This window comes from Spodoptera frugiperda, chromosome 12 (assembly GCF_023101765.2).
Source record: "Spodoptera frugiperda isolate SF20-4 chromosome 12, AGI-APGP_CSIRO_Sfru_2.0, whole genome shotgun sequence".
NCBI classification, from domain to species: Eukaryota; Metazoa; Arthropoda; class Insecta; order Lepidoptera; family Noctuidae; genus Spodoptera; species Spodoptera frugiperda.
In genome coordinates, this window is record NC_064223.1 from 4,880,093 (window position 1) to 4,903,398 (window position 23,306).

General features: G+C 35.8%; 2 protein-coding genes across 2 annotated transcripts in view; one reads left to right on the forward strand and one right to left on the reverse strand.

Annotated features, from left to right (window-relative positions):
• Window positions 1–52: 52 nt before the first annotated feature.
• The window catches only part of LOC118262961 (uncharacterized), a 53,212-nt gene continuing 29,958 nt past the window's right edge, over window positions 53–23,306 (reverse strand). The window contains exons 2-3 of the mRNA XM_035574678.2: window positions 1,516–2,242; window positions 53–1,150 (exon numbers count right to left, since the gene is read on the reverse strand). Of these exons, the coding sequence (XP_035430571.2) occupies window positions 936–1,150; window positions 1,516–2,242 (942 nt within the window). The 3' untranslated portion in view covers window positions 53–935. The remainder of the gene's footprint in view (window positions 1,151–1,515; window positions 2,243–23,306) is intronic.
• Window positions 7,470–9,594, forward strand: LOC118262954 (uncharacterized). Its single transcript, XM_035574666.2, has 2 exons — window positions 7,470–7,749; window positions 8,633–9,594. Exons 1-2 carry the CDS (start codon window positions 7,611–7,613, stop codon window positions 9,259–9,261), a joined length of 768 nt encoding a protein of 255 aa, XP_035430559.2. The 5' UTR covers window positions 7,470–7,610; the 3' UTR covers window positions 9,262–9,594.

The following is a 23,306-nucleotide window of genomic DNA, read 5'->3' on the forward strand; positions in this document are numbered from 1 at the left end:
CTGTTTAGGCGCCAATTTTCAAGTTATTAGGGGTTATAAATAAAACATGGAAGCTGATATACATTTTTTTATTTATTTACATATATAATGGCAATATACGTAATTAATTTATTATCACTATTAATATTATTCAAATACTTTTTGTTTTTTTTTAACCTTATAGACACAATAGACTTGGAAGTTATATAGATATTATATTCTATGGAATATTTAGTAACAAATAGTTTTTTTTTAGTTCAGAAGACAATAAGCATTGAAATCTTGCACACAAGAACGAAAGTAAGTACAGTAATGTCCACAGTCAATTTAAAAAAATAAGTACTAGTACATATTTATTCGATTAACATACTTATTGTAATATTGTTCTCGTATGTATAAACAGTCAATATAAGTATTTGTTATAAATTGTTATTTACTACCAGACAACCATCAAAAACGATAGCAAACATTTGGTCATTTTATTGTACTATTCAGCATTTTAAGGGATCCGATTTATTTATTCTAAAAATATTTTTATTCGAGTTACTCTTACGAACGGAGAGTACCTATAATACTTCTTTAAACGAATATCTTATTAAATTCAAGCACATGTAAAGAAATATGAGTTTTTATAATCTGCCAATCGAACGTAGTATAAAACTGAGCATTCCAATTAATATTATTGCTTTAAATACACATTTTTGTCGTTAACACACACATCTATCACTAGACAATGATATAACTGGCCAGAGATACTTAATAGCATACAAAAGCATCGCGATTCTAAGAAAACTCATACTAAATGAACCAATTTCATCCAATTATAATATTTTTGCTACTATTTTAACAATGGGACTACTTTCATCCGATATACTTATCACGTTCCTCGTTTAACTAATTCGTTTCTGCAAATTAGTAGGAAATTATAAAAGCCGTTTCAGCAATTCCTTTTAGGTTTATCCCCATCTAAGTGGGGAGCCGGGGGGTCGTAGGAAAGTGGCTCGAGTCTCTGCAGTGAGGGCCCCTCCGCCATCAGAATCAAGTTGACCGGTGAACGAATGTAGATGTCGCCGATGTGCTACTAGCTCATGACCCTTGTGGTTGAGGCTCTGCAGACGACTCCATAGCGAGAAGATCCTTTTATTCACTGCTTTGTTCTGCGTTTGGTTGTCTGAAAGGTATCAGAATAAAGTTAGTTGGGTAACATTTTGGACTCCTTGAAATGGACGGGGGTTAGTCAGCGACACTTTATCTCAACGAATGTTTAGAATACAGCATAAGATTTTTATAATTGATCATCTTATTAATCAAATTATTACTCGTTTTAGTGGAAATTAACACTATTTTTATAGGCATCAAAACTTGTCGGATGTTATCGAGATAATCTTTGAATTCAGAGACAATGTTTAATAGTTAAATGTTTTCACAATGATTTGTTATTATTTCAAGAACGGCATGATCTGCTGTTACCAGTATACCAGTTAAATTTTCATGAGATGACGAAGCATGATTTTTTCTTTAGCATTTCCAACTCACCTGTTGCCTCATTACTTTGTGAACTAGTTACGCCTTCCCGTTTCACTTTAATTACGCTCACTTCGGGGTTTTCATTCCTGAATTCATTCTTATCGTCCTCTCTCACATTAGTTTCTAGTCCACCATCTATAAGATTAGCATATTGGGCATTGGCGTTTCCAATATCTTTATTCAAGCATGCTAAACGCATTTCTAAGATTAGTAAAGGGTTAGGCGCAGCTACCACTGCATCGTAGACATTATTCGTAGCAGGTTTGCTGTCTATGTAAATTTCGTTGGTTCTATCAGGTGCAACTTCTTCAGAGTATTGTTCTTTATTCGGGTCGGGATCGAAATTTCTCTTGTCGGTATCACGCCCATAGAAGTTGTGGAGGCGATCCAATTGTCTCGGATAATTATGCCACTGTTCTTTCCGAAAACCTTCGCCATTGTAGTTATCATCTTTATTTAAGATGTTAAAAATGTCATCATCTTGATTATTATCAACGTCTGCGTATTTCGGTTGTAAATCATTTATCGATTCTGGTTTGAGCTGTTGTGCGACATACATTTTGTATATTTGATCGAGTATGTTTCTTCTTTCATTTCTATCACTAAATGTATTGTCGTTTTGGCTGTCATACCCGAGTTGTTCTCTGTTGAAGTCATTTATGGATCTTGGAAGAACATTACTGGAGGAAAGTGCCACTATCGCTAGAAGCAGCACGGGGACGATATATTGGCCCATCTGTAACAAGAAAACGTAGTTTGTGAGATCTCGTACGAGTAAATTAAATCGGAGTTAATTGGCTTAAGTAAACGTCTTGCGACGACGGAGAAGTTCGTCTGTGTTTATTAATTAAAATTCTAATGTCACCTGATTTGGGTGTGACTAGTAGAGAATATTCAAACATTAGTCGCTTCGGTGGAGTGAGTGGCATCGTTCAGTGGTGATTTGCATATCTTTTGGTCGCGTTCTCGAGATAATAAAGCACATGGCGTAGTTGTGTGCAAACCCCTCGACATTAATAAGGTTTCGGCAAACAACCAGCCGCTAAGAGAAAATCAATTGAGGTTTATTTATCTTGCCGCGGTAAGATTTCCAACTTTTAGGTCGTCTCGTTAAATTGTGTAAAGTTTACTCTGTTTACGATGAAAGCAATGTTAAATATTTTGATGTAGTGTGTCTTTATTATGCGAAATTGAGTCCCATCTGATAAAAGTAAAAGGGACGAGCAGAGGTGTACAATTACATCAGGTTAGTACACTACTAACCAGTCGTGCTCTTAAACAAGACAAGTGGCTGGTAAATTTGTGGCTGCAAATAACTAGAGTTTAAAAAAAACACTAATATTTGACGTGGTTCGTGAATTGACGACATCGAAGCAGTCAGCATTACACAGAATATTATACCCGATAAACTAGAAGACCAATCTTCTTATGACCCTTTTTTTTTACTTCTAATGGGTCGACGTTTGGACCTTTATCTTCTTATGACCCTTTATCAAATTAATTTACAGTACCTACCTACATGCTTTGTAGCTCTAAACATCTTACTACTACGATAAATGCATAATTTTGTGAGTTTATGTGTTTGTGAGTATGTTTGTTACTCAATTACGTCAAAACGGCTGAAGGGTTCGGGATGAAATTTGAAACAGGGGTAGATTATGGTCTGACTGAAGTAACACTTAGGATACTAATCTGAAATAACGTATAACACACCGGAACTTTTCTGATCCCACGTGAACGCAGGCAAAGTCGCTGGTACAAGCTAGTATTTCATAAATCCCCTAGAGACTCCCAGAATAGCTTACTATTAGCAAGAAAATTTCAAAAGAGCCTTCACCAATAAACATGGTCGTCTCTAAGGAGAGTAATGCATTAATTATGAAATAAACTTGTCCCGTACAAGTGCAAATATCCAAAACTGTCTAAAGTACTTTAATACTTATTATAGCAACCTTTAAATAGGTAAAGGTCCTTGCAAATATAGTATGGAAAACAGGTAAATAACCTCTTATAAAAGGGTATACCTATGTATCATTATTTTTGACAGTTAGGTACCTGCGCTGGTGGATACCTAATTGGAGTCGAGTTTATTATGGACATTGGGACATTTACTTTTTATCAGGATAATTTAGAAGTGCCTATGTGCTAATTTAGAGATAGTTCACAGACGATTAATTTGACAAAAGCAATTTTACTTTTGAATAATGTTGCCCCATATTCGTTTTTTTTTCTGCTGTATCATCGGTGCGTTTACAAACATATAAGTTCACATACACATCACACCCAGATCCGAAACAACAATTTATGGCCCACACAATAAGTTGCTCCGTGCGGGAATCGAACCCATTACACGTTGGGCGACGGAAGCCGGTTGGCTAGCCTCCGCGCCAACCGTGCAGTTATACAAATTATCCGGACTCAGAATAAATCTAGAATAATTTACGAGTATTTACTTAGCAGTAGCCGATCATCTAACCATTAGTCAAATGACGATGCAAAAATCTTTTACTTAAAAAACACATGAGTGAACGAGTGACTTTTCAACACTCACTCACCTCACTCATTTCTTATTAACTTTTGTAGGAAAAGCAAGGAATGAACACCATCCCTAAGTCCCTAACTCGGCATTAAGCTTGGAAGTCACGAGTCATTCTACGTTATTTACATTCGTATTTGTCGTTGTTGGCAGACAGTTGGCGTCGGTATTAAAAAGCAATAAAGGTTATTAATGGACGCTAGAGATGTCGGTAATTAACGACTCGAAGTCTTCCGCCATTGGAGGACCAAGGGATATTGGATTCGTCCTCTTGTGTCACTATTGTTGCGGAATACTGGCTGGATATTATTTCTTCTTTTTCGTTATTCGATATTTGAACATGTATTTTTGTTTTTCCCAAAAAGGAGGAGGTTCTCAATTCGGCCGGTATGACTTTTTTTTTGTATTTACACCGATTATGTCGAGATATTTTATAGACCGACTAGCAAACCCGGCGAACTCCGTTTCGCCACTAATGATTTCTCTTGAATTTTTCTGAAATTTCTTAGCTGTAAACCTCACGGAGCCCGAGGCCTCTCCAACGAATGCAAGACTGTGGAAATCGGTTCGTGCGTTCTGGAATTATAGCGTCAGGAAGGTAAATCTCGATTTATTTTTATATTATAGAGAAGATTTGCGCGATTCTTTTGTTTTGTTAAGTGATATTTGCTTTGCGTATTCTGATCGAGAGTGTAAAGAAAATCATGGCTTGTGTCATTAGACTGCAGAGTATCTAGGTCCGGAGCTGCGGACTACCTAGCGGGATTACCGGTTCGAAAAGCAGGAGTAGTAACGAGGTGGTTTTTAGTCAGTAAGAGTCAATCCTTGTCGCCTCACCCAAGGCGAGAAAGTCATTGAATGATTCTTTTTTTAAAAGTCTTCTAGGTATGCTTGATTGAATAAACTCGACAAAAGGTATTGGAGGCATAATATATTTTCAGCATTAGGTTTAATTTTCGGGAATAAATCCTTGTAACACATTTCTAAGAACAAAATAAATAAACAAGGAGAGATAGGTACTTAGTTTTGATGCCCTACTTACGCAACGCTAACACAAATGAGGCTTTCACAGATACGAAGGTAACGTTAATTGTAAAACTTGGCCAAGTTTAAAATAAGTTCTAGTACTTAGGTACTCGGCAGAACATGTTTTACAGCTGTTCTGTTGACTTTAATCTGTACTTGAGAGCCTACTAACTTCCATGGTCAAGTAAAGACATGCGATTGTACATAAATTCGTGCGAAACATAGATTTAGATTGAGATTTCAACCATGATCGTCCCACTGCAGGGCAAAGGCCTCATAGTACGGGCTCCACTCCGTAGTGAGTTTTGCCCACCGCTCGTCCGACATGCGGCAGACGTGACCGGTACCAAACACTTTGAATTTTTTTTTCATAACCTACGCAGGAAGGTAATTAATGTATCTAAACAACACTTACATTTCGTCAGTTATGGAAAAAGCGAGGAAATACTGTAAATGATTTTCAGAATCTAGGCGTAGGTACTTAGGGAGCTTTTCCACCACAGATGTGCTATGCTACATTGCTGTGCATGCGTTTGGCTTTCACCAATTATATTTATTGGTCACATAGCTAAGCACTGGTGGAAACGGAGTCGGCTAAGCTATGTTTTTTTTAAATGGCCTCAGGTAAGTTATGTTTCTATGAATCATACTCGAGTTGTGAATCTTCCTAGCACAACTACCTAGCTTATTATCCGTGGAAACGGTCACATAGTAGAAAAGCAAAAGAATTTCGTGAAGCCGGAAATATCTTTAAAAAGTATTTAATATTAGTCCAGGTACTAACTGACCATTTTCCTTACTTTATGACCTGCCTACGAACTCTTTGTAACAAAACTTAAAAATGTTATAGCCACTCACTATTTTATACTTAGCTTGGGTAATAACTTTTTTCGCGGCACCGTGCAAACCGCTGCGCAAATGACTGGAGGAATACACATAAAAATAGATGATTTGGAAATTTTAAACACTCGTAAAACTTTATTACTTACTCCGAATAGCTAAAAGTCTGTGTGACATTTCAACTTTTATCGCATAAAATGCATTTTTCACGATGCGATGGCCGTCGGCAGATTACATTTATAGGCGAAACTAGTAATTTATGTATAGGTAATTATCACGGAATACAGAAACTAATGGAAGTGTGATGACACGCGTGTCACGCCTAGTGACACGCGTGTCATAATTATGAATATTGGTCTTCAAACTTCAAAGATGTTCATAGACGTATTTTGTTAACGGGTGAAGTTTCTATGCTAATTTATAATAGATGGGGCCCAGTAGGACTGATGCCTGATCCGGAGCTGCGGACTACCTAGCGGGTTTACAGGGGCTCTGGTTCGAAAAGAAGGAGTAGGAACGGGTTGATTTTTAGTCAGTAAGGGTCTAAAACTCCCTCTCACCTCGCCCAAGGCGGGAGAAGTTATTGGATGATTTTCCCCCAACAAAAAAAGAAATAAGCTATAATTCTCTGAAGAGCCCTTCACGAAAATAGCTTCTAAAATAGTGGCAAAGAATGGGTGTACTGTAAGTGCTTCGTATTGTCGTATAACGTGGTGATTTTTCGTAGAAAACTATCAACAAAACTGTTTTGTATGGACCTCGATAAGTATTTTATCGTCGGAATAACGGAGTGATTCAGTCACTCAAGTTTTTCGGGAACAGTGACGGACTTTCTTGGAAGTGCGTTTATTTGTTCTATCGATATTTTTGTTCGCGTTGCTTAGCAACCGATACCTGTATCAACAGTTTGTCATCAAAGTGATTCTTTTGTTATATGAATCTACTACAATCACTAGAAATATGATTTGTGATTCACTTTTCAATTTACTTATTGTGTTTTAAATGAGTGTAATTAATTATTAATTAATGTTAGATAGTGAACTGGATTGTTGCTATTTTATTTATTTATGTTTATTTTTTATTTACCTACATCTTGTTGTGACCTTGATTCAATGCATCTTGGGCTCAGTATCTAAGTAGATTAATTTGTTAATGGATCGATTATTTTTCGATTATCATTGGGTATCATGAACATAATCTTGGATGTTATGTAGACACCTACCAGGGATTTACAGTCCAGTGTTTTGTTACTTATTATATGTTGATGGAGTGCATTTACTAACTTATTTTTTATTTTAATTACAGACAGTAATACAGAACACAATGTTAAAACTCATGACACGACTGGCGACAAAAGTGTGGTTAGGTACATTGAATGTCTTCTCTGCCTACCCTGTTGATTAACAGAAACCGTCATGTTATACCGGGCGACTACAGTCCACCGCAACGCAATGAGTAGCGCAACGCGGCGTCAACGTAATATTGCACGGTTTTGTCCGACGCGGCACACGCTGAGCTGGCGTCTGTCTGCGGTTGCGGGGACGAGGGGGGAGAGGCACAGCGGGGCGGGGGCGCGGGGCGAGACACGACCGAGAGGGGAGCGGCGCGCCACGCCACCGCATACCGTTGCGACGGCGTCATATTCGCTCAACGTCACGGTGAGCGCCGTGCGACCCATTTATTTCACATTACATAAGCTAAAATGAACTGGAACGATGACGATTTAATAGAGCAAGTCAAGAAATATCCTGTACTGTACCGGGATAAAAGGAAACATTACAAGAATATCATAAAGAAGGGTAATTGTTGGATACAGATCGCTGCTGCTTTGAACAAGACACGTAAGAATATAACCTAACTACTATTTATTTTTAATATTTTTCTGTTATTTACATAATCATTGTTGTGGTATTTAATAGTGTTGGTACCTAAGTATGTATGTGCAACGCACAACGTCGAATCTTGCTCGCTTCAAGTTAAATGTTTGCGTTCGCGAGTATCCCCGCGGTCGCGCGGCCCAAGTAACCACCGTTCAACAGCCGCGATGTTTCACGGACACCGGTTGTGTTTTTATCACGGGAATTTGAACTCTATTTACAGCGCTTGTTGTAGTGAGTGAACGTAACTTACACTTTTACAATAGTGGCTAATATTGTGTGCATTTACTTTCGATGTTTTGTGTAATACGTGTGCATTGTGTACCTGCCTACCTTATCTTAATATTGGACACTGATAAAAATCATTAGTGCCTGTCGTTTATGACGTAGATTGGGTATTTACTTATATTCAATTTGTTTTATTTCCTACATCGAAATGCACGTATGTACATACTACCTAACTCGATTAAAAACTCAATCATCAGAATCTACTTACCTATATAATATAAAATAAAGCATAGGAAATATAGTTTAATATAAATAAATTATTGTTTAGTTTATATTTTACCGTATTTTATCGTAAAGAAAAGTGAAATACCAGTTCTTCAGAACTATACCTACATGTTATTATCTCCTCATTTCATATGTCTATTCATACTATATTATCGTAGTTATTATCGACTTATCAAAAATAATATTTTATTAAAGCTTAACTGTCGAAAGAAATCTGTTGAAGGCAATTTCTCCGCTAAGCGTCCATCACCAGTGTCCGACGTGGCGTTTAACGTGTTAATAAAATATTAAACGACCTAAAAAATGTAACTAAAATCAAAACTTTTTGTTGCAGCCGAAGAATGTAAATCAAAATGGCGGAATATACGGGATAGCTACTTAAAGAATCAAAAGAAAAAACTGGCAGGCGACGCCCCATCGAATTCCAAATACTTCGATGAAAAACTAAACTTTCTATCAGAGGCTTATGACACTGGAGATACTTCGAACAATATATCTGCTGATGAGAGTCCAAGTCCACCCTCGACTCATATCGAGTCATTTGACATCGTTGTTAAAGAAGAATACGATGTATTTGCAGAAGAACCACCAACAGAATCAAATTTTGTCTACAGTCCTGGAAATTCTGAACATCGGGAAGACAATCTACCAATCATTACTTCTGTAACACCTGCTGCATCAAAGAAGGTAACTCCAGCTGCAAGAAGAGCGTACAAACGAAAGCTAGACACTATTGTAGACGAAATGAAAAAGGACAGAGAAGAGAGGAATCAAATTCTAAAAAGTCTAGTAGATAGAAATACGCCGAATACGAGTGGACAATCATCTACCCATAAATTCTTCTCGTGTATGGCTGATATTGTTAGTAATTTTCCACTAGAAAAGATTGCAGAAATACGAATGAAAATTTATAGCATGGTCAATGATATGGAACTTAGTATAATGAAGGAAAAGGGCCAATAGGTTTAAGGTAATTATTGTCAGTAAGTCATTAATTAATAATAGGATGTGTTTTAAAAGACTTATTTCTGCCCCACACCTCATTTCAAGTTCAACTTTCTTGGGGTTGGTACTTTTTCTACATTTTAAAACTCCGTTTTAATAAGATCTCCTTTCTGTTGTCTGTCTCTTTCATTGTTCTTATCTTATATCTATTTAATTTTTTTATAAAAGACAATTAGTTTTTAAGTTCTTTAAAATTCGTTAATGTAGGATTCAATCCGACGTTTTACTAAATGTGATTCGATTGTTAATTGATTTGATTTTAATGAATAAATGTTTATAGACTGTTTGCTGGTTTCACTTTTGCTTTGTGTGATTAAGGTATTTATATTATTTTTATTTAAAGCATTAACTGTTGAAAGCAAATCCTCTGCTAAGCGTCGGATACCAGTGACCGACGTGACAGTTAACGTGTTAATCTTTAAATTGAATATTTGAATTAGTATTTTTGTACATGCATCACATTACCACTACTCGATTGTTTGTAAGAATAAAATTAAGTGTACGATCGAGTACAGACTCCTTAATATAATTGAAATTAAAACATTTTGCTTTATTATGCTTATATTAGTTTAATCACTATTTTCTTGCACAGGATCAAATTCCTGGTACACCACAAATAGAATTAGTTTGTCCTTATGCAAATGTAAGGATGTTCCGAAATACCACAAGGTATTTTAGCCTCTCAAGGGTCCATCTAATGAATATTTATTGTCTATAAATAATAATAGATCTGTCTCACATTATGCTTTGAATTCATTGGAATAATTACTATGCCCACTTTCCTTGTTTACTGACACCCGCACAAAATAAAAATACACACGTTAGGTACAACGACCCTGCGGACTGCCTAGCGGGTAATCGGGGCTCCGGCTCGAAAATCAGGAGTAGTGACAGGGTGGTTTTTAGTCAATAAGAGTCTGACACTGCCTCTCACCTCACCTAAGGCTGAAGAAAACATACTTGGCAGCACCGCTGTGACTTTCTCAACGTGATCATCAGCTTTAAGACGTCCTCTATTGAAAAATAGCCTCTCTCTTAGACCCCCAGTTCTAACGACAACTTGTACCCATTGGCTCCTCGCGACATAGTTTATCTATACTTAATATTATAAAGCTGAAGAGTTTGTTTGTTTGTTTGTTTGAACGCGCTAATCTCCAGAACTACTGGTCCGATTTGAATAATTCTTTTTGTGTTGAATAGTGCATTTATCGAGGAAGGCTATAGGCTATAAAACATCACGCTATAACCAATAGGAGCCAAGCAGGGCGGGTGAAACCGCGCGGAAGCAGCTAGTATAATAAAGAATCTATATTAATGAAAAAGTACATTCTGAAAACTTAGAAGATATGTTTTCGTTGAATTTTCATCACAATTCTGAATTGATTTTCGTCTGGACGAAGTTCGTTTGTTTGCGCAGCCCTATACAAAAGGCGACTTTAACACACATAACTATTATTACCTATATATGCCAGTAGCCTGTGGCAGACAGGAAATTGTGCCTTCTAGTTCGTAAATTACTTATTGCTAGCCGCCCCACTAATCTTCTCTAGTCTAATATTATGACCCTTTCGGTCCCCTAATAAGGGTACCGGCAAATAATTACGAAATTGCTGTACTTTGTATCCTTATTTTCTTAACGTTTTCGCTTCATTTGAAAAGCTGAAAAGGATAATACAATCTGAAGGTAATGCTGAATCGATTTTGAAAGGGCATTGACGCATAATTATTGTATTATGTAGGGTGTATTAAGTTATAAGCTTTGAAAGGGTCAGGTGTTTTACTAAACAATAAATAAATCTTCTAGAATAGAATGTTCTGATAAAATTGGATCCGTTCATGGTGTAATTATAGTTAAGGTTTTTTGCCTTGAATAATATCATTGTGACAGGTATATTGATGGTAAATACATTTCTGTGATCTGCTTTACCCTGTTGGGAGGTTTATTTATGTATGTATCGTCACGCCTTTTTATCTCCGAAGGGGTAGGCAGAGGTGTACATTACGGCACTAATGCCACTGTACAATGTATACCCACTTTTTCACTCTTCACCATTTTGTGTTATAAGTCCCATGTAATACGGAGTGAGCCTATTGAGGCAGGGGTTATAGTTAAACACAAAATTAATCCTGGTATCTAATAGTAATCTTGGGTAATTCCTGTTAGTCAAATAATTTTCAATTTCGTAAATTTTCAATAATAGCACGCAATTTAGAGTTGTGCCGACTGTTTGGTAATAAGTTCTCCCATGTATTGACGTTGGCTTATTGCCTATTGCTTTTGTATCGAAAGGTCACATCGTGGGCCTCAGAAATTAAATTAACTTTAGCCAATCCGCTGATATGATTCATGTACTTATTGAATGCTTTTAATGAACGATTTTGATACTGAAATAAGTATCTAAGCTATCTTAGAAATTGTTATTTATCCAAATGAATTAAAAAAAGGGTATTTAAGATTCAAAATTGATTAATGGACCTAAAACAATGTAGATACGTAGGTCTGTAATATATTTTTTAATTAATTAGGTAATAATTAAAACCTCTGGGAACCACTTACTGGCACACTAAAGACATTTAATGGTTACTTAATCCAGTCTTTAGCAATTGGAACAAAATTGTTACTAAAGAATACTTAATCATTAAATGACTGAGTGTGGTAGTTAGTGTACATATCTATTAATTAGAGTAGGTTTATATCAAGTAGTGGATGTTTTGTGGCTTATATAACAATATGCTGATGCTGAATGATATCTAGTTACATTCAACTTGATTGTAGACCCATTGGATGTCCACGTGCATTGGTGAAGCGAGCGTCTTACGCTCGAGCGATCAATGGACTAAAAGGCTGTGTGCCTACCGATGCAGTTTGCAGCAAATTGTCCAGTCGACCAGAAATTGTTGATTTCAATACAACAGTAAAGAGAATTCTTTATTTGGATGTAGTTTCACCTGAATGTTGTGCAAAAAGGTGTTCTAATGATCTTTAGGTAGGGTTTATTTTAGGTTTTAACAAGACCGATTCTATAGTCGAATTTACAACGAAACGAACAACATAGCTTATCGATACACAAAGAGTAAAGGTAGGTATCCTTTAAATCACTTCGGTACTATTAGATTACGGAAAGCCGATTCAGCCATTTCACCGATTTAATACATATTATTTGACCCCGATTCTCGGCTAGTGTTGCGAAAATCTTTGTTCTATACTTATGTAGGTGCCTTACAGGGGTCTTTGGTAGCGAAAACCGATAAAAACCATTATGATTTATCGTTCACAGGCTCTTAAAAGCCCCGATCGTATCGAAGGGTGCATTTTATTGTCGCGACTTTAAAAACGGATTGTGGTACTTTGTCAACGGCGGTCGCACGGAAAAGGGCGAAGGAATAAAACACGAAGAAATCCGTGAAGAAAACATACAAGTTAATGTTGACGTAAGGAAAATATTGTAGTAAAATATAACATTATTTAAACTTGAATTTTCTGCAAAGGTTCGCTTCTTTTAAAACTTCCGAGAGGCAGAGAGAGGGCCAGAAAGAGAGAGAGAGAGAAGCGAAAACAAAGATTTCTTATGAAACTAGATTCGTAGAAAACTCCGAGTATATATATACATACAAAGTCTAGACAGACTGTCTTATTTGACTTTAATTATTATGAAAACAGGTACGTGGTATCTTAGTGGGTCTTTTACACAACATACACCATAAATAAGCCAAAAAATAAAATATGGAATTATCTGCTAAGTGAATTAATTCGACCTACGCAATAATATTTGGGCCAGCGTTCACTTAAAGATATTGAATTATTATATTAACTAATAGCGCATACTGGCATCACTTATTGAATGAAATTGAGCCTTACACGACTCTCGATGTTAATATTATCTGGTGAATACAATAAGTCTAATACCCATCTAACAAATAAGTCATCTAGACTCATTTTTATTTTAATGTCCGTCTTGTATATTATTTTAAAATATTAGACACGTATCTTTTATTTTCTTACGGAAACAAATACTTTCGACGATATATCGATTTGAAATATCACGTGAAGTCACTTCTAGGTACGTTTTATACGTAGAAATGACGTATTTGCTCCCACTCCTAAACTTTGTTTTCGTTTTATCTAAGTATTGTTATGTTATATGACAAAATAAAAAAGTACGTGTCTAATATGTTTTCATTATCTAATTGGCGGACTTATTGCCTTGACTAAAATAAATGAATACGACTAGCAATTACAAAACGGAACATACTGTAGCTACGGACTTCAATCTACAAGCCAACAAAGGGAAAGTCTTCAAAATATAATGTATAAAGTTATTTTATGCCCAATTCTCCGTGTGTGCCGCAATGACTTTTTGTTCAGGACCATTAAATCGCTTGAATGTTTCAAGCACAATTATGCCTGAACAGACGAGCAACTTCTGTCCGATTGACTTAACAACGTAAAGGAGTACCTATTGTTACGATGTCTTCCGTAAGCGATCTAGAAGCGAATGTGAAGCGGTGTGCCGCAGCGCGAAAACAACAAACTGACAAAATCTTTTGACGTGGCCTACGTGACCAACCGCACGCGGGATGCGGTGAGCGATTTTGGTGAGCTATTCGATATAAGGAATCTACTATCACCAAAAAATATGCCATTTTAACATGGAGAACCAGCGTTCTTCAAATCCCTAACCCCGTTGCAAAAAACCAGCAAAACACATGTTACTCTACCTCTTGTGTTGTGCATTAGTTACTCTCCATGGGCGATTGCATACCATCAGGTGATCCATCTGCTCGTTTGCTGGCCTATCCCATAAAAATCTTTTTGACTATGCCTAATAGAATTTTATCTTCAAGTTCAAAAGTCCCTCGTCTGTACAAGCCTTTAAAGTAAAACTTTTGATTAATCATGCACGCTTGGCGAGCGTAGCTCCGTTCAGAGCTATTTATTAAGTTGGTAACTTATGTTACATTGGGGGAGCTTGGCTCAAGTCTAGTTAATATGTGTTGCAACTCAGTGATATTCTAAGCACTTAAATGTCTGTGTCGTGGCCAGTTTGTAGATTAAAAGGGTCTGTTTTAGTTTCTATTTGCAAGTCGGGTTGTTGATCTCAAGTTTTCAGATCTATTTAGTTAGGGGGTTCGTTTTTAGGGTTATTTGGAAATAGAAAAGTTTTTTTCATAGTATGCATGGCGTGTCAATCGATATAGACTTTGTTAACATATTCAATCCATCTATCATCAATCAATTCAACAACCCATGATTTTCTAAACATATCTATGATACTTATAAAAAAACCTAAATCATTCTTCAGTTTTCTATCTGCCACATAATACAGATATAAATTTTATCTACCATAGAATCTCTCAAGAAAGAAAGACAAACATACACACTTTCCTATATAATATTAGTATTTAAGGATTTCAAAGTTAGTTTATGAAGTTATTCTTGACTTAGAAATAAACAGCTTGTAAGCGAAATATTATTAGCCCACAAAGGCTTCTGCCTCGACAAACTAAGTGTCGCGCGGTTTGAGGTATTATTTCAAGCAAAGTTTCAGTTTACTTAGTTCAACAATTGAATTTTGTGTTATTTGATTTTGAAAACCGCTCGTGAATGACCCAGTTGAATTGGATTTTGTTTGTGAGTTGACTTAATGGGTAGAAGTCAGCTGTGAGAGAAGAAGTCAAAATAATATTTGGCTATTTAATACAAGTTTTTTCAACAGTTATATGGAATTATGTTTAGTGTATTGCAATTAAGTATTGTGTGCCAAACGGCTATAAGATCAAAACGTATTGTTAACCTCTACTTACCTCTCAGTAGGTAATATCCAAATCCACAATATTACATTAGACAATACAACATTTAAAAACTCATCTTTCAAAGGTAAAATCTGTTTTTATAAGTTTAAAAAACCTTGATTCTTCAAAGTATATTTCATAATTAACTGGCAACTGTAAAACGTGGCCTTCACTTTCTAAGAAATTTTTAAGTAAATCCTTGAGAGAATAATTATTAAAACCGTATTTCTAGGTATCGGGCTAGACAATAGGCTGCAATGGGCATTTTTGGGGAGATTGAGGTCAGCTGCTTTTGCGGTTAGACAGACTAGACAGCTCAGGGCGTAAATACAGTAAAGCTTATCAATTAGTTATTTTCACAGCATTACGTCGTAGATACAGTATTTTGCTAAGGGTTTGAGCTGCAGAAGTAGAAATTAATTGAGATAAATGCTTCGATTATTACATTATTATTATTAGACCAATGATTAATGATGGGAAAGGTGGAAGGGAAGGGAAGCGCCAGGTGAATAAAAACGTCATGTTTACGCAATATCCGGGATTTGACCGGTATCAACATTGTCGAACAACTTTTCCGCCTGGCCAATGACAGGGATTTAAGAAGACACTATAAGAAGAGTGAATTAGATAAAGTTATGACTGCAATTAACAAAAAAAAATTCTTTCTATAATATCCCAGATACTAACCCGGTTAAAGGCAAGCATTCCGTATGACGTCATCAGTACGCATCCCATGTGTGAGGCATTGCTGATGATGCGGTCCGTACGATGCGGTTGCAGTTTCTATACAAGACAAACTAAAATCCGTTGCGTGCGATGCGTACGATGCGGGCCTGTGGACGCGAACCTTAAGGGACCGTCGAAGTCCCTTTGAATGAAGATGTCAAATAGTGTAATATCCACATCAATGATTAGGGCACGGATGCTAGAGAGTTTGACAATGATAAGGGTGTAACCTCCTCAGCCACTCCGGAAGAGGTCGTATCGTTAGATTTTGTTTGATAGAAGTCAGTCAGTTTTGGAATAACTAATGATATTGCACAGAAACTGCTTGGTGTAGATGGCGTTGTTTACGTTTTTGAGATAGTTAAAAGGGAAAAGTTATAATTTATTCTAAACTGATGCATCATCAGTTGGTTTCCGTACTAGTGAATTAAAATAGATAATTGTATACATATAAGAATGGAATTTTATACCTATTTATGTGTCCAAAAAGGTTCTTCTACTTTAGACATCTCTCGTTGATCCTGTTACCTAAGCTAATAAAACCGAGAGTTCACTTTTTGTGTAGAACAGGTCTCAGAATAGGATCCAGTTTTAGACAAAATATTATTAAATATGTATAGTAGACAGAGATATGGGGGTAGGCAGAGACAATGATACGCCAATTACTACGATTGTATAATAGATTATTTTATTAACATAAGATAACATTATTAAAAAAAAATCGAGTAAATACATTTCCAGCTTATACCTACCTACCTACATAATGTTAATTTGTAGGTACTTACTAACAACGTATAATAATATGTTCGAAACATATCAATATTTTACATGAAACCGAAATTACACAACAAAACATGTTTTCTCCCTTATGTATTTATCCTTACATAACATGAATTTGAATTAAATTACTACGATAATGGTGTAATAATCTCTTGTAATGTGTTATAATCTATACATATAATAAAATTATAACAACTCCATGTCTGTACATTACAGATATTTAAGAAAAAATAAGATGGGGGATCTTTATTCAACCAATAGAAGCGAAAAACATGATTTAAAAAATTTTTGTCTGTCTGTCTGTCTGTCTGTTTGTTGTTCGCTTTTCACGCAAAAACTACTGGACGGATTTTGATGAAACTTTTTTTGTTATATAGCTATTAGTCCTCGCTAACATATAGGCTATCCTTTTTTTGGAAATTCGCCCTTTAAAGGGGTTAAAAGGGGAGGAGTAAGTTTGTATGAAACTCCGTCAGTTTTGAAGCTAATTCGATTAAAATTAATATTCGGCTATTTGGTTACAAATTAAGAATGATGCAATGAGGATTTTTGGAAAATATGCCTAATAGGAGCTGAAAAAGGGGGGGTAAGTTTCCATGAAACTCCGTTAATTTTGAAGCTAAATCGATGAAAATTAACGCTTTTTACAGGCTTTCGACGTTCGGTATGGTGGAAGTACAAAGTGTCCTGATCAACATATATGAGAAGTGGTTATTTAACTGGCATGCAACACCTTCACTTTAAAAACATACGGAAATGACTCTATTATAATAGTTTTTTATCTTCTGTTGGCGCATTAACATCTCTTGGCGAAACGGAGTTCGCGGGCACCAGCTAGTCGATTATAATCTGGATATAACTTATATGTTCTAATAGTCAGCTGTTATTATAATGAAGGCGACAGTTTTTAGTTAATATTTTAGTAGCCTATTGATGTATTTTTGTGTAGTTGAGTGGTTATATTAGAAAGTATAAGACATATTTACTACCAATTGAAAATTAAGATATTTAATGCGATAAAACCTGAATAAACATTTTTAAACGTTGCCTCACACTAGGATTTTTTCTTTCCGATGCGTTTACATAATACAATTTTACATACACTCAGACCCGGAAAAACAATTTGTGAATCATACAACGAGTTGCTCCGTATGAACATGGATATCGAACCCGTTACGTGACAAACAGTTGCCCTGCCACCACGCTAATTCGTCAGTCATATTATTATGCGTACAGTATTGTTATAATAAACCAAAAGCCTCCTTAAAAAATCCGAAATTATACTAGCACTATAAAATGGCCCAACAAAATAAATAGGTTAATCTCCCAAGCTAATTACTGCAGTATCAACCGTAAACGGCTTAAAGATATAACTATTAGAGAAAGTAAATCGTCGAGCAAATAAAAGTAGGCACGCAACTAACTTCCCGACTTCCTCATGTTAATGAGGAAGTCGGGAAGGTAGTTGCGTTGCGCGGCTCAACTTTTAAAACTTTTCTTCTTTTTCCCCATTCAATGAGAGGGTGAATTAAATGGTCTAACTTATATGAAGGTTTTAATCGTTGCAATGACGAAGACTTAGAGAGCAATGAAGGAGACTTGTTGTTGCTATGATTACCTTTATTTTTTTTTATGGAACACGACTGGTATACGAGGTGACGTATCACCTGATGGTAAGCAATCGCCGCCGTCATCATTAAGTGTCATCCTATACTAACTTATTCACTTATAGGAGCGAGATGACACACATACTACATTGTCATCGGCACAGCAAGTGTTCGAAAATATGGCAAAGAGAGAAGGACTAAGGTGATGTAGTGCAATTATAAAATTGGAGTAACTACACATTTTTACATAGTCAAGCAATGTATTGTACCCACTGTACATATTTTAAAGAGTAACTTTAAACAAACAATACCTAATAATAAGTAAGTACACAGTGGGCCTAAGTGTGCCGGTCACTATTGTCGAAGTACTGATAACCGTTGGGGTAGACGTGTTCTAGAGTGGAGACTGCGTCTAGGCAAACGTAGTGTAGAGCGCTCTGCAGCTAGGTGAAGTGACAATATCCGCAAGGCAGTGGTTAGATGAGAAGAGCTGAAGATCGAGCTCAATGGTGTGATGTTAGAGTAAGTAATAATTAAGACAAAGTTTATCTTAAAAATGTTTTGTATCTAGGCATGATTGATGTCATCAGTAACGTCTGACATGTCATTTTTTAAGGCAATACAATGAACGACTCTTCAATGAATTCAACAATTTGACGTTTCAAAAGTGCCTACATAATTAAGGGAATTGAAAGAAATGCTTGGACTTTGACTTTGACTTTGAACGATACGATATAATACACAACCAAATAAAAAATAAACAAGAAATATTGTATACCAACAAAAAACATGGCCGCCTAAACCACAACAAACTTATTAACTTTCATTCTTGGTATCATTTGAATATTTTACGTCCACTACGCATTTCCATTCGAATTGGGTCAGAAGTCACAAAAGCACGGCGGCTTACTGGTTATTGTGATGGAGATTCCAGATTCCTGATTATACTAAAACGATTTCCGTTCAATCTACATAGGAGTAGTCCTCGGATTGACTCGTCATGCGTCACACTTTATACCGTCGCGTACACTCATCAATCATTCTAGTTCTGATGTTTTCCCTCTTATCTAGATGGCGCTGCGAACTGCGCGGTTGGTAAAATTAATGTAGAAATAAAACTAACTGATGGAGATGTACAATTGTCAGGTTTATGAAACGAATTGACTTGACTAATGTTATTGAGGAACAGTGTAGTTGCTTGAGTATGGATATTTATTATTGTCTTCTGTGTCATTAGCATAGGTTGGAGTAGGTAGATTGATTTTTGGTACGAATAACATGGATAAGACATTTAGCCTGAAAGTAATTCTGTTATTTCCAGATTCAATTAAAATTTTAATGTTTGTAGTGATATTATTACTCAATAGGCATGTGTACTGAAAAAAAACCTAATTAGTTCGTCAATTATATTAATATAAAAGGTTTGACCCATATTTATTGATTCGTTACGTGTTTAAGAATTTTGCTAGAGATGACATTATGTATTCCATAATTAGACAGAAGAATGAAAGAAAAAACATGTATTTGGTACAACATGGACCTAAGATGGAGCCCTGAGGACTCCTCTCTCTATTGTCATATATGACGATCTTAGGGTAGTCCCATCATTCAAATGCAAATCAACAAACTGCTTCCTAAGTGGAAAAAGTGCAACATTTGCACAATACATTTCTTCACAAAACTTGATTAAAGGACACGAAATGTCCCAAGTATAAATCCTTAAGTAGAAATGCCTCTTGTGTCTGTACGTACTTAAATAATTTCGTTACAGTTAATTTAGATTTAATTGCTATATAAATAAAGTTACATTTGACTGGCAGAGCTAAATTAACAGAGTTTGTTCAACTACGGTTTCCATACGAATGAATTTGAAAAAGAAATTACTATTTAGGTACTAGAAATGATATTATTTCGTAACATGTACTATTATTCGCATTCTAAAGATTGCCTTGCATCTTTTGAATATATTAATATAGAAAATACTATATTATATAATCTATGGATAGGTTTTTAAAAAAGACATTAAGGTTTCTAAAACCATATTTCGTTAAAATCAATCGTTTGAAAGTTAGACGCCTCCAAAGTGGAAAAATGAGTGTCCCCCACTAACTTTTAAAATAAGAGAAAGAGTGAGAAAGCTAAAAAAAATATATGTTGTATTAGATTTCAATGGAAACTTTCAACGAAAATTGGTTTGAACGAGATATCATTATTAGTTTTTAAGAAATAATACATTTTTAAAAACCGCTAATATAACTAAACGCAAAACCAAGTTATTTTATAACTTTTATATTATGTCTTCTACTTGCTGTTACGGAACCCTTCATGGGCGAGTCCGACTCGCACTTGGCCGGTTTTTGTTTGTTTGTGATATTGTGCCATTTGGGCCGAAGCATGGCTATCCCAGGCTTAGAATTTTTCTATCCGAGCTATCCAGAATTTTCAAATATTTCTAAAAGACTAGACTAGGTACAATCTTTGGCTAGACACAAATAACGAGAAACATGAGGTTCTAAGCGTAAAATGAATAGAGAACACAATTGGCTATATCTAATCTTAAACTTTGATTGGACTAAGAGTATTTTCATCAATGAGAACTACACACTCATTTAACGCAAGCCTAGTACAGATTAGGATCTTGGGTGCTTAATCCTCTAATCTAATCAGTGAGTTCATAAGTTAATCTTACTCCAGATTAATGGGAGACGTTTAAATTCAGACAGAATTCGAGGTATTTAATATTCGGTGTAGCTTCGTATTTAGAGCTGCTTTCAATTTTTCCAAGTCACTGTGATTATTACTTATTTAGTTACCAGTAAACTATACTACTGTCTGTCAATATGGATTTCTGTGTCACTATTTACCCATTTCTATATTGTAGCTTGCATAAAGCCGATTTCACACAATTTGGCAATCGCAAGCCAATTTCACTCAATTTACATAAGTTTGACGTATCCATAAATGCTAAAATAGCAAAAACATCATTGCATTTAAGTCACTGTGATAATGTAGTGAATTATGGACTGAACGAGAAACGATAATAATGCGTTGGAACGTTTTCTAAGACGGATTAACTTAATTTTAAAGAAATTGGTGGAATTTAGTCGAGATTTTGAAATTGCGTTTTTTTAAGTCCATTGTGGGGATTTGTAATTCTTATTATAATAATCCATTGAATCCTCTCAAAGGATTATTAAATCTTTTTTCTTTTACAATGGAATTTGTAATCCCTCGATTTTCCTTGTCCTTTCACAAAACGTTTACCAGATTGTATTTTTCTTTTGTATAATTTGGCCTTTTGTGTTTCAATAAAGCGGTTGTAGCGGATCGAACTATAATTTGGAAATTGTTGGTCAAAAGTCAAATGGGTTTTAAAAGTTTAAATGGAATACTAAAAGTTGTCGTGCGAGAGAACTATGTCATAACTATGAATTCTCGATCGTTTTTTATTTAACCTTTTCGAACCAGATTTTTTTCCGATAACGATTTTCATCTCAATTTCAGTATTTTTTGCGAAGCAATCGTGTAGCTTGTCGCTCAGTAATGTGATACGTTTGACAGGAGTTCTCACTTCTGATAACTCGGTAATGATACGACTATCATTGTGAGTGAGGAGACCTGTGGCATATGAATTTGGGTTAGAGCAAATGATTGATCTTCAGGAACATTATGATTGCTCTTCCAATAGTGGTAAGCGTAGGTGTATTGTACGCCTACTTACGAATATCCATAAGGGTAATCGGGATCGTATCTATGTACCATTTTGGAATAGATATTTAATAATGTTTCGGTCCCAAACTAAGGTCACAGAATAGGATTGTTAATGCTAACCAATCGTGGAACCACAAGATCAAATTCCAGTAGAAACCTAATATCTATAGAAATAAGCGTTGAGCGTATTATATTTACCTGTAAGCGTATGACCTTGAATATTTTGAATGCGAGATTGAGTTAAACTTTATACGAGTAAACCTAAATGCTTGAGTATTAAGTTACGAGTAAACTATTTTTCAACGTTACGCCTTTTATCCCCGAAGGGCTGCCCCTGCAGAGTTGCACGTATGCACATATATGTACGCAATAGTGGGTGTACCCACTTTTCACCATTTGTGTTATAACTTTATAAGTCCCGTGTAATAGGGGGTGAGGAGCCTATCTCATACCGGGTACATTTCCAGACACCGTGCTATTGCTGAGAAATTTTCGAAAAACCCAGCAATACTTTGCCCGACCTGGGAATCGAACCCGAGACCTCTTGTCCGGCAATCGCACTTGCGACCACTCGACCTCGATGAGGCAGTCGCCATGGATTTCTGTGTCACTATTTATCTATTTCTATACTGTAACCTGTAGCTTGCATTAACAAGCCAATTTCACTCGTATATCTATAAGTTTGACGTATCCATAAGAGCTAAAATAGCAAAAAAAAAACACTGCAACATAAGTCCTTTTGAATCCGAAGCTGTTCTGTAACGTCTTATAAGTAATTACTCGGTGTGATATAACCCTTCAGTGCTTTATAAAGGTCGGACCGGAATCCTTTTAGGGTACGTAACTCAATAGTGTTTAAAATCGACTTACCAGCCATTATTCAATCAAGACCACTTACTCAGAGCTTCGTATGAGAAATGATTTTGTTCGTAAAGTATAAGATACTGTATATGAGTCGTAGATCAGTGTTATTTGGACAATGGGATAAGTGTAAGTGGGATATATGACTTTTATATAATGATAAAGGATATTTTGTCACAATAGCCGTGTCCGAGCGATGTTAATACGTTTTGTTGTGGTAATGTATTTTTGGATTCTTTATTTTTTTTTGTGTGTGTTATAAAAATAGAGTGTTGAGTGTGTATTCTAAGAAACTCATAACATAATAGTGGGGTGGTTTGGTAAAGAGTAGGTGTTTGGTTACATTTTATATTTAGATATCGACCCATTCAAATTCTATTGTTATATGTATGAGCAGCATTCCGCGATAATCGCTGCATCGTGTGTCCCGGAATGCTGCTCATGAATATGAGCCTCTAGCATGGCTTGAAACTAGTCGAGTTCCTCGTCATACAGTTACGTGAGTAAGTCGATAACATAATAATT

What these genes read in the sequence shown, in the direction of transcription:
- LOC118262954 (XM_035574666.2), top strand. Translation starts at nt 7,611, where the DNA reads ATGAACTGGAACGATGACGATTTAATAGAGCAAGTCAAGAAATATCCT. An exon ending in TGCTGCTTTGAACAAGACAC is followed by an intron (nt 7,750 to 8,632) that starts GTAAGAATATAA and finishes TTTTTGTTGCAG; the next exon opens with CCGAAGAATGTAAATCAAAA.